Source organism: Prinia subflava, chromosome 1 (genome assembly GCF_021018805.1).
Source record: "Prinia subflava isolate CZ2003 ecotype Zambia chromosome 1, Cam_Psub_1.2, whole genome shotgun sequence".
NCBI classification, from domain to species: Eukaryota; Metazoa; Chordata; class Aves; order Passeriformes; family Cisticolidae; genus Prinia; species Prinia subflava.
Window position 1 is genome coordinate 133,124,696 of NC_086247.1, and position 12,334 is coordinate 133,137,029.

Genomic DNA, 12,334 nt, shown 5'->3' on the forward strand with positions numbered 1-12,334 from the left:
TAAGTCCTATCAACAATGACAATGCCAGTTTCTCTTCTTATTGAGTACTGCAGCCAAGCAAAAAATAAATGTACTCCTTTGCACTAGCAGCTACACGACTCTGCATTACTCACAGTACCTTCTCCTCACCTTTGTCCTGTGCCTAAGCAGGTTAAGAAGATGGTTTACAGGTAAATAGCAGGGCAGAGGAAGGGAAAAAAGCCCAAACCTAACTAACATATCTTCAATTGGTAAGTGTATTGCTTTACACATAGAAGGCAAAATACTGTACATGCAAGAGGTGCATTCAGTGTCTAGCAGGGAGTGTAGAATAGAAACAATAAAAGAGATCAACACTGCCCATGACATAGGCAGGCTGTACACGGTAAATGTATCCTGCTCTTCCTTGAGCACATTTCATGTTACCAAGGACAAGTCAGGCAGAAAATGAAGACTTGTATGGAAACATGAAAAATGTAGTTATGTAATAGAATGGATTAGTTCATCAGTGTCAGTGTTAATTATAAACTTGAGTGTGTGTTTGAAAACACCGCTGAACATTTTCTACAGTTAAAAGTCCCTTGAAATCAAGCAACACATTAGAAAGCAGGACAGTGAGATCCTGTAGATAACTAGTCCCTGCTTCACTTGATCTAGAAAACAAACTTCCTATCACTAGCAAGAGCTTCAGAGACAACTGAAAAAAGGAAAAAAAAAATAGAAATTTCAGAATTACAACTGCCTTATCTTGCACAGGAAGATTTTTTTTTTTACAGAAAAGTTGCAGATAAAACTTTCTGTATAATCTTACTTTAAAAAATGCACACCTTGGAACTCTTATGCACTGACCGTCTGTTTTTACAATTAAATATAATATTAATTATTATTGTTTGAGCCTTCTAAAGCACAGGGAGCACTTGCTAGAAGCAGATGAAGATGACTTGTAACAAAGAGCTCCAGCACTACAAATTGCTATAACTAGCTGCGCACAGATGAATCTATTTGTATAGTTCTTACTTTGTAGTTATGCCACAAACTGATGAATAACATATTCCTTCCATCAAAAGACAGCACCTTTACAAGCAACATGTTCTCATGTGAAGAGATTTTCATACTTATGGCACACATTGTGAACATAAACTAAAACAAAAATCTTTTAAGACATTAGATCTCTCCTGTTAAAAGATTAATAAATACTACTCTCTGGTCATATGTGCACAGACAAACTTTACATATCAATGAGCAGTAGTTAGGTATGACTGGATGCCTCATCTTAGTGCAACAGATGATGTTTCCTGGGTCCTTGATGTCAGTAACTAATGAAGGAATGAAGACATTTGCAAAAATGGTAACTAAAAAATTCTAACCTACAAAAAATGATGGTAATTTACTAGAAGGTCATTTTAACTGTTTGGTACTGCACAGGTAAATGGAAAAAGATTACTTCTCCATATACCTCCAGAATATTTTAGAATAAATAAAGCCTTGGAGAATTTTCTGCAAAATTCTCCTAAAGCAGGAAATGACAAATGTTCTTCCAATATTAAGAATCATGTAGATGGTTCAAAATTAAAGACATATTAGGTACCAGTACATTACAAAATAAAATTGGAGATTACAGAAATTGCTGAAATTCTAAAGAAACATGTATGTTAGAACTCCAGTGATAGCACATTGCTTTCAACAAAAAGGATCAATGCCTCCTCTAATTACAACAGACAAAAATCTGTCTTTTGCAAACGGAATCACAAAGGCAAAACACCATCTGTGAATTAATAAAAAAGCAGTGGTCCCTCAAAAACCATGTAATACTTCACTCAGTGATGGGTAATTTAGCACAGAAATACGTCTTACAAGGTTGTTCCTCTTGATGACTAGATTCTGCAGGACTTTCAGAAATACTGGCAGTTTCTTCGGTTGTTTTTCCTCTTATCCATGTTGCCAGACAGTATGACTCAGAATTATCAGAACAAGCCATTTCCAAAATATCACATAATGTATGACAGAGAAGGTTCTTCTGCTCCTCTTCTGAAAGATCAGAAATCTACATGAGTCTGACTGCTGAAAATTATTGTCATATATAAGCCACTGGTATCTTTATACATTAATTCTATCTAAATAATTATTACTTTTATCTCATTAATTACTAATGTTAATAGCTATTTGACTATACTGGTCCAAAGATTATAAAGCTGTCTTTAGAAAAATAGAGTTTTATAGGATTTGTAACCCATTCCCTTTCTTAATAACGGATTTCAATTAAGTATTTAAAAAAACACAGAAGTATTAACGACCAGCATAGACCTCACAAATAGGAGATCTGAAGCACGTAGTATACATATGCTATGGAAGCACACAAACAAAAAAGTGTGGAATATTTTAAATCTTTTAACTAAGACATGCTTTATAAATAAATAAAACAGAAAAATAATGAGGGGGAAAAAAGAGGTCTCAGTACCTGAACAGTCTCTCCAAGTAGACTTTTCACTGGTAAAAAGCCTCTTCAAAAGGAATGCCTTTGTATCAAAGAATAAAATATTATTAAAATACAAGACAACACCACCGTTTACATTATGTCACAAGCTCTACACCAAAGCATTTTTTATGTTTTTAGAAGAGTTTCCAGCTGCTTACCATTGAGAACAAGATTCTGAGCCTGACCTGTTTACTGACTTTTCCCCATCAAACCAGCTACAAAGGTGGCCTCATAACTACATTCAACACCGAGGAAGTCTTTTTCAGTATAACTGATCAGTAGTACATCTCTAGACACTAACACAAACCCCTTTAGTACTTAACAAGCCCATCTCTTTTAACCACTGCAAATAATAACCTGAAGATCAGGTTAAAGAAATCCTATGCATCTCCATATCTTTGCTTTATCATCAAAGCTAATGCTGCAATAAAAAGAAAAAAGCTCTAAGTTACAGAGAAAGAACAATGAAAGAAGAAACTTCATGAAGCAGAGTCTTGGGTTTTCTAATTGCCTTGTAAGATGCAAATTCAGGTATTTTCAGCACGTCAGAAATAGCTGTTTCAACTTTCACTGCTTTCCTGACATGCTCACCCTGTTCTCCCATTACAGATTTTTTGCACACACTTCTAGTAATGCACAGCAGCAGCAGGCAGTGCAAGATCTGTTTGATCCCTTCCTTCTTCCCTAGCTGAGACTCAATTCACTTCTAAATATGCTTTAATTGCCTAATTTCAAGGAAGTTTAACTACATCACCTAAAAAAACCCCTTATCTGTATGAACATTTTATATGTTAAAGACTTGGCACTGCCTTTAAAGAGCTGGCTGGTCCTATTCTTTACTCTCTCCAATCCTCCAAATAAAAGACTAGTAATTCTAATGTTAAAGACCAGACACTGCATCTGGTTTTAAGATCACAGAACCAGAGAGAGCCAAGCTATGGAGTACAATTCATAGTAAAATAGTTTTTTATTGATTGTTTGCCACATAAACAAATGGTGCTTCTTCCTGTGGTACATCTTTTGTGGGACCAGCATTAAAAGTGGCAGAGGTTTTATGACATTATACATACCAGAGATGCAAACAATTGCACAGTGTCAGCTGATTGATCCAGCCACCTTCCAGCCCATGATCAGATTCCCTCTGCTACACGATTTAAGTACGTGCCCTATCAGTGGACAAGGCCTCCAATCAGACTGAGACATGCTGCAGAATCTGATCTGTGTTTCAGAGGAGTCACCAGCAGGTTACCAGAAAAAGAATCTGGTCCATGACTCAAAGCCTGCCTGTCGCTACAAGGTGCTCACACGAGGCTGAGGCGCAGTCAGGTTAAACCAACTGCTCCAGCAGAACAGGTTCAGCCTACAGGGCCTACATGCACCCAGCAGCCCAAACTGCCCTGAAACAGCTCTGCAAAGAGCATGCACGGCCTGCAAGGCACAGCCGAGTAAGAAGACAAAAAAATCACAACCACAGCTGGCTTAGCGTATCTGCAACACAAGTGAAATCCTAAGCACGTTATCAGGAATAAAATAGATATTTCAATTGTTCTGCTAATTAGGACTTTAAAGTATAATTTTCTTCTCCTTTTACTACATAGCAAACCTTGTCAGATGTGAAAATCAACTACTTCAAATATTTCTAATACAATACATTATTGTATTACAAAATTACAGAATTACAAAAAAAAAGCAGACATAGTGACACAGATATTACCCTTAAGGGCAGGGAATTCAAAGGATGTGAAAGGACTAGGATTAAATTTGTATCTTTTCCTCTTCCCCTTTATAATTCCTGATTTTGAAGTTACTTCTGCTTGGATCAGCTTGCTGCATTTCCTCAAACAAATATCTTTCTGCAAAATTAGGGTTCAAAATCAGCCCATGACCATCCCTGCCATTTTACAGAGATTTTGCCTCCTCCACACTTAAATTATGAAATCAAAAAACAACTGATCTGTAATTTTTTTTCATATTTATTTTAACTCCAAATATATAAAGAACACATTTTTGGCTCACTGATTTTAAACCATTCCTATGATAAAGGCATCTTACCTGCACAGGTGCTATCACTGCACAAGGGCCACCTTCAAATTGTTCTAATGCAGTTGATTCAGAGTCACTAAAGACAAATCCTGTCAAATGAAAAAGGATTTTATTTAATGAAATATGTAAACAAGTATGTAAACTCCTTCCCTAACAGAAACGACACGATTGATTCACCTTTAAAAATCAGGGGTTTGTTTCCTTGATAATGTAACTGCATATGGTTAAACTATCTGAAGCAAAAAACGTCATGAGTACAGATGAAAGGACAGAAATTAATTATTTATATCTGCAATTAAATCATGACCACAAAGATCAAACAGCTAGGGTTTTCAACAAAAGAATTTCTAACTTAAACCACGGGGTTTATTTTATGATAGTTTATTTCTTATCAATAAATTAAATTTTGTGTATTATTTTGTCTACATATGTAATAGAAATACATCTTGGAACTGTCACTGAACACATAACACATTTTTACTCCTGATGAATGGCACAGTGTGCTTCCCAGTGATCTAATTTTTGACCTATCAGTGCATCCTATTAAGACTGAAATATGCTGAATAGCTTCAATATTCACCTGCAACTCCTGAATCAAACCTCTTAATGGTGTTCTTTCACAGGAGATACACTACTGAGAGGCAACATCACCTATTTTCCCCTTCCCGCTTTAATACATTTGTATTTCAGAATTGTCTTATAGTCACATAATAACGCAAATACAGGAGCAATTACTGCAGAACTGTTTCATTACCACCTTGCCCTTAAACTTGTCTTTAAGACAAGGTGATTCATAGCTTTCATTTCTCATGGATAAATGCACATGCAATTACCTTGATGAAGCTGACACACGGAAACTCAGAGCAAGTGGTGTTTGCATTATCCTTTTAAGGAACGATAAGATTGTGCCAAAGTCATTCTAGTTCACTGTGATCTAGAAACCATGCAACTGTAGTCAGCAAGTCAGCAAACACAAGCAAGTGGAGGCAGCCAGAGAAGGGATACACATGCACTTCGTCAGGGACTGACAGTGTCAGTCTCAGCAGAAAGAGTTCAATGCTTCTTTCCCACAATTTCTCCTCTTCCCAGTTCTGTAGGATAACAAAAGTATCTCTAAGCCCTGGGTGTGAATTTGAGCTGAGGAAATGCATCCCCGCCTCACTACAGCATGGCAAGTCCATCATCCCAAGAAGCAAGAGACAGGACAACTGCATGTTTTGTATGCCTTACATCTCAGAATAGCAGCTGTTCCACATCAGTATGAATTTTTTGTTTTAAAAAGGATCAAGGCAGCCATGGGCTTTCTGCTGTATCTGACCAAAGGCTCCAGGTTTATTTTTAATCACATGTGCAAGTGTTTATTACAAAGATGTATTTTATATCCAAAACCTAGGTGCCTATGTCAAGCCTAAATACTTAGAATCTGGCATCACCTGATGTAGCAATGAAGCTCTATTAATTCATACCTGAACCAAAGTTTGCAGTAATGCCATTTCACTGCCCTGTTAACGTGCCCTACTAAGAAATATCATCAGTCCTTTCAACCTTCTGAATTGGTTTGTGCAGGCTTAGAATATTAAAAGGTAAGTCCTTTGCTTTGAAGCGTTACTGCATGCCATCTAAACACACTTCAACAAGAGAGCTTTTTTTAGTTGTTTTAATGATTTGTTTCTGCAGAAAAACAACATACTTGGGTGTGGTACCACTAAAGCACACTTAAGAAATCTTGAATTTGCTTCACATTCCTCAGGCTTCTTATAGAAGGCATGAACTGTCTCAGCTTAACCCTGCCCTGTTTTTCAAAATTGCTTCCTAAAAACAAAGAACATTGAGTGATCCACCAGAATGAATACAAATTTGAGACAGACAATGTAAAGTCAGTATCACACAGAATTTCAGAGAATACAACCACAGGCAAAACACAAAAAAACCCCAAAACTGAGGAAACACTTATTATTTAAATGCTGCTTAATAAATATTAAGATTCTAAACGCTGTTAAGCAAAAAAAAATGGGCTTCAGGCAGTATGGTCTTGCTCTTTTTCAGAAGTTTTACACAATTTGAAGTCAGCCCAGGTAAAATTTCAGAAATCAGCATTCCAAACTCCAGCTGGGTTCAAGTCGACCTCAGCCTGACATCACGCCTACTTACCTTTTTTAGCCCTCCACAATAGTCACCTTTTGGGCAATCTCTGTAAACACTCATCAACCCCACACTCTTCCTTATGATTTGTAAGAATGGCCTGTCCACTTTTTAAGCTACCAAGATGAGCATTCCCAATCCAGAGTAACTTCTGCTTACTCTGTCTCTTAACCATTCATGTCTATCATACAGCTCTTTTCACTCAAGACAAAATTTCAAAAAGAAAAAAGATGTAACGCAGCCAAAACAATATTTTTTGAAATTAATCTGCCCTTTATCCATGAGTATAATTAGCATAATTTCCCTGCATGAAACATAAAATAATGTCATTACCATATATCTTCCACATCATTTATAACCCTATTAAATGCTACATTGACTCAATTTTTTCAAAATCACTACTGCTCTGCTGCTTTAACTTTTTGGGGAAATGTGGCAGGGAGATGAAGGAGATCTAGATTCCCACTAGTAGCCAGTGCATTGCCCAATATTTTGAGTAATGACACAGAAATCTGTCTCTATAGCCTTTGTCCACTATAATTGCACAACACAAAGTTTTAGTCTCCTTATTTACCCATTTGGCATTTATGAATATATTCCTTTCTTGTGTCTAATTCTTAGCTCTTCTATGCACAGTTTGACAAAATTAGTGTATGACTTAGTTACTCACTGTTGTCCTTCATCTAATATGCCACATCATAGTCCAAAGTACTAGAAAACTCATTCATTCTTTATTATGATTACTCCACTGCTTCCCTACATCTTTTTTATTACTAGTTTATTTCTAAAAAATATTTTTCCATTCAGGACACCATAGACATAACTGTTACTTCACAAAGGATGCTGTGTCTCTTCAGTATTTTCACTTGGTACAAAACCCAATTCTACCTGAATGAAAGAGACAAGGGAATTAGCAAAGAGCATGCAACACTATCAGGTCAGAAAAACCCTTGCTGATCCAATCTAGCTATAAAGATGCTGTGCTATTCACCTTTTGTCCTAGAAGGGACCCACAAGGATGATCAAGTTCAACTCCTGTCCCTGCACATGACACCCAAAGAGTCACACCATGTGTCTGTGGGCCTTGTCCAAAGGCTCCTTAACTCTGTCAAGCTTGGTGCTGTGACCACTTTCCTAGGGAGCTGTTCCAGTGCTCAAGCACCTTCTGCCTTTTCAAACCTTTTCCTGATACCTGACCTAACCCTCCTCTGACTCAGCTTCATGCTGATTTCTCACGTCCTATCACTGGTCACAAGAGTGAAGAGATCACTACCTGCCCCTTCACTTCCCCTCATGTGGATGCTGGAGACCACAACGAGGTCCCCCCTCAGTCTCCCCCAAGCTGAGCAAACCAAGTGACTTCAGCCACCTCCCACTAGGGAAGTGCATTTCTTTTTTCTTTTGGGATACAAGAACTACTTGACAGAAACACTAGAACAACACACTATTACCCAAGCATCAGGTTTATGACACATCTTAACATTTCTTTCTTTCTCTAGTGCTGGGAATAGAATGATACACATTTTGCTTGTGGCTTTGGGTTTTCCAAGCCTATCTTTACAGTAAAATGGAACTTTTGAAATTATCTGTGGGGAGAAAAACCCCCAACAAACAAAAAATAATTTTCCTGCCCACATAAAGGAAGGAGTATTTACTACAGCAATATCACAACAAAACTCCAGTGAATGGGTTGTGGATAAAGAAACATGAAGTCCTGTAAGGGACTGAGGAATGTATACAAACTATCAGGTAGGCTACCACTACATTGGGCAACTGGAAGCTGGAAGAGAATCCAGACAAAATGGACCTTTTTACACTGTATGTTACCCAAACATACATAAACTGTACTTCCCACTATGCTTTTGCAGTGCAATGCTTGTTTGAGAAGATCATTCCATATCTTTCTTTCCAAAGACCAGTGAGAACACAGCTCATGTAATTCTGAAAGGATGCAGTGTGCAAGTCTGCCAGACATTTACACTGGATAGACATTATGTCTCATGCCCTGGGGATGATCTGAAGACCAGTTTTATGCATGAAATTTGTCTCTTGGATCAATGGAGAAATATATTCCTAACATAGATATGCTCATTTAAGATTCAGTCATCTTCTCAGCTCCTTCCCAAGTCCTCATATCTATGCCAGGAATCACTGAAGGGCACACTGAAGCTTTGCACTACATTCCCGTGTCTGCTTTGAGGACTCTGGGAAATGGAATCCACAAGGTTCAAACTGCAAATTTTGCTGCAATCATAAAGAAAAAAAAAATCTGTTAAGGTCTCCACATGAAAACCCTCACAACTTTAGTCATGCCTTTGTTAAATCCAGAATAAAACCAATGGATTTAAAGTTGCCAGCGCAGAAACCTGAGGGAATTCCTGCCACCACATTCCAACAGCACATCCACGTGAGCTGGGTCAGTTCTCTGAACTGCTTGCAAACCAGCCCGTCTTCAAACGAGTGTGATGCTCGGTGAGTTTGGTGTGTAACAGGATTCCTGGAATGCCCTGTCCTTACTGAGAAACTGACAGCGATCAGTCTTATGTTCCTCAACACCCTCCCTACTGCCTGCTTTTCTTTCCACAGGAAAATCATAGCTCTCAACTTCCAAAGGGTTTGAGAAAGGACCAGACAACGTTCACCAACTATCCCAAATAAATGCTAGTAAATGGCACTACAATCAAAACAAATAAACACAAACACAAAAAAATCCAACACCAAACTAGTTGTTTGATGCTTTCAGCACTTTTTATGTAGAATAGGGTCTATTTTTAAACTTTCAAATCTTTGGAAATAATAAAGCTTGATGTATTTGTTTGGTTTTTTTTCCTCTTAAAACTTGATGAGTCAGTGTTGACGGGCCTCCTTTGCAGCAAGTAAATGCTGCAGAACTTTTTCAACAAAATAGAAACTGAAAGCTGGGTGAAAGTATTATGCAGCTACAGAAGGTAGGTGACTGCAATTGACTATTTTGATTCTCAGCACAAGACCTCCAAACAGTCTAACTTAATGTCATGGGGTTTTGCTACACAAAATTGATTAAACTGAGAAGGATATAGAGAAGGGAACAGATGCACAACACATTCTAGTCACAGGACTTTCCCTAAAGATAGAATGGAAATAGCAGGTCCATTGCAGAAGCCACCACGAACTCCAGAGACCTTTTCCATTAAACCCTTACTCAATCACAAGTACAGCATATTCTAACACATATTTCAATAAATTGTGAAACTTCTCATTTCTCATACAAGCTACCCTTAAAATTTCAATCTTGGCAATCCAACGTTACCAGTTAAAGAACTAATTAAGCTTTGTAACATCAATTCTTGTTTTCCAACTTTGCATACATCTTGTACTGAAACCACATTACCAAAACTTAAGAGATATTTCAGAACGTAATGATAGTTCAATAACCAATTTTGCTAGGAAAAGCAATGGTTTTGCTCTGCCTGCTTAAATTCTAGATCTTAGGAAGAATTTGGCTTTTTCCCCTAAATATTTACCACTGAATTATCTGAAGACAGATAAACCTAGGGAAAAAGATATGAGTCTGGTAATGCACAGTGTCCAGTAATGGGGAGTAGCTACGCAACTCCCTAATCTACTGAAACTATGTAGATAACAACACCCTTGTTTAAAAAAAAAAGAAAAGAAAAAAAAGAAGCAGCACTAAAAATAGAACACTACGAAGCTTGTTTCAAGCAACTTTAACCTGAGACCTGGATGCTTTTTTTTTTTTCAATCTATAAATTCCACTATCCCTTATGAATTTTCTCCTGGAATCAGCAGTTTTATCATGAAAATGAATCACTATTAGAATTCCTCAAAGCCCACAGTAAGTTATTGAGAAGGCTGTTATTCCCTTCTTTCAGCCAGGACAGGTACACAGACTGATTCTTTGCATAGAATTTTTATAGCTAAGCACTGTAATTGCACTTTTAAGGATCACCATCAAGCCTCCATCAAGAAGAAACCACGCATTGGATGTACAACTTAAATACAGAAAAAACACTTTCCAAATACTGCAGGTTCCAGCGTTACTGCTGCTTTATCTCTTGACATGTCCTAACACTGGCATGCACCTGCTTCCATGGCCAAATAACCAGTTTAAAAAACAAATCTGTGGGTCTCTGTCCCAAGCCTGGCCCTGCTTTTGCCAAGTCTATTTGTGACTCACATATTCTTCACAAAAAACCCCCAAACCAAAGCACGTAGCTTTCCACAAGCTACGTAAAATCACATGAGATGCTGTTGTTATATTCAATAAACTCAGATCCTTTCCTACACAATTTTATGTTCCTGTGGAGATGTGTTGCTAAAGACGACCATGCTGCAAAACCCCAAAATAATTATTTAGCGAGGGAAGCTGCCGCATCCTTTCCCGCGCGGGCCAGCGCCGAGGTGCCGCTGGCCCGGGCACACAGCAGTGCCAGGGCAGGTGCCCCTCAGGTACACGGACCGCAGCGCGGGCGGCGGGGGAGCAGCGGGTGCGCCCCGGCGGGCGGGCCGGGAGCGAGGCGGGAAGGGCCGGCGGGGCACGGCGCACGCAGGTACCTTGCGCCCAGCGGCAGAAGATGGTGTCGGCCAGCCCGCGGGGCCCGGCCTTCTTGCCCCACACCAGGTGGACGAGCTCCTGGCCCGCCTCGGACATGGCGGGGCGGCGGCGGCCCCGGCGCCGGGCGGGCGCGGCGGCTCCGACGGCTCCGGCGGCCCCTGCGCTGGGGAGGGAGGGAGGGGCGGGGCCGCGCGGGCGGGGCGGGGCCGGCCGGGCCGGGCGGGGCCGCCCTTCCGCTTCCCCAGCAGGCCCTGCTGCTTCCGCGGGCCCGGCGGCGGGCGCGGGCCCTGTGGGGCCGCTGCCGTCTGGCAAATCCGGGATGTTGCCTTGGGGAGCAGCGTTTCGACCTCCGAGTTCCCCAGATCAAACTGTTGTGTATTCGCACTTGGAATTCTTGCAGTGGTGTGCAGCCGAAATGGAGCTGCGGTGTTGTGTCCACTTTCTTAAGCAATTACTGTACCGGTAGGGTTGGAAGGGAGTGCTGGAGATAGAATTACAGAATCACAGAATCAGAGGCGTAGGAAGTGACCTTTAGGAGCATCAAGTCCAACCATCACCCAGCACTGCCACTGTAACCCCTAAACCACATCACTAAGCACCAGATCCGGACACCTCTTAATTAAACACTTCGGCCATGGTGACTCCGTCACCTCCGCGGGCAACCTATTCTGATGCCTGACCACCGTATTGGTGAAAAAGATTGTCTAATGTAATCTGCATCTCCCCTTTGATAATCCCCAGATCAACTTGTGCAGGCCCTTTCTAAGGCAGAGCCACCTGTAGCCTGTGGCACAGGAAATTGCCCAGGTGGGTTTTGAATATCTTCAGAGAAAGACTTCATGACCTCCCTGGGCAGCCTGTGCCAGTGCTCAGCCACCCTCAATGTGAAAAAAATTCTACTTCATGTTGAGGTGGGACTTCTTGTGTTTTAGTTTATGGCTGTTGCTCCTCGTCTTGTCACCAGGCACCACTGAAAAGGGCCTGGCACCACCCTCCTGGCACCCACCTTTGAGGTATTTATATGCATTGATGAAATTCCTCAGTCTTCTCTAGACTGAACAGGCCCAGTTCCAGCAGTCCCTCCTTGTACAAGAGATGCTCCAGTCCATTATCATTTGTGTGACCTACCACTGGACCCT

The 12,334-nt window shown here is 40.2% G+C and overlaps 1 protein-coding gene across 2 annotated transcripts in view; it reads right to left on the minus strand.

Annotated features, from left to right (window-relative positions):
- MINDY3 (MINDY lysine 48 deubiquitinase 3) overlaps positions 1-11,373 on the minus strand; it is a 50,095-nt gene extending 38,722 nt beyond the window's left edge. Inside the window, exons 1-5 of one of the 2 annotated variants that reach the window (XM_063412993.1) lie at positions 11,195-11,331; positions 6,189-6,310; positions 4,508-4,587; positions 2,438-2,495; positions 1,834-2,007 (exon numbers count right to left, since the gene is read on the minus strand). In XM_063412993.1, the coding sequence (XP_063269063.1) occupies positions 1,834-1,957 (124 nt within the window). In that variant the 5' untranslated portion in view covers positions 1,958-2,007; positions 2,438-2,495; positions 4,508-4,587; positions 6,189-6,310; positions 11,195-11,331. Of the gene's footprint in view, positions 1-1,833; positions 2,008-2,437; positions 2,496-4,507; positions 4,588-6,188; positions 6,311-11,194 lie in introns of both variants that reach the window. The other variant, XM_063412983.1, reaches the window with a different exon arrangement.
- Positions 11,374-12,334: the final 961 nt, after the last annotated feature.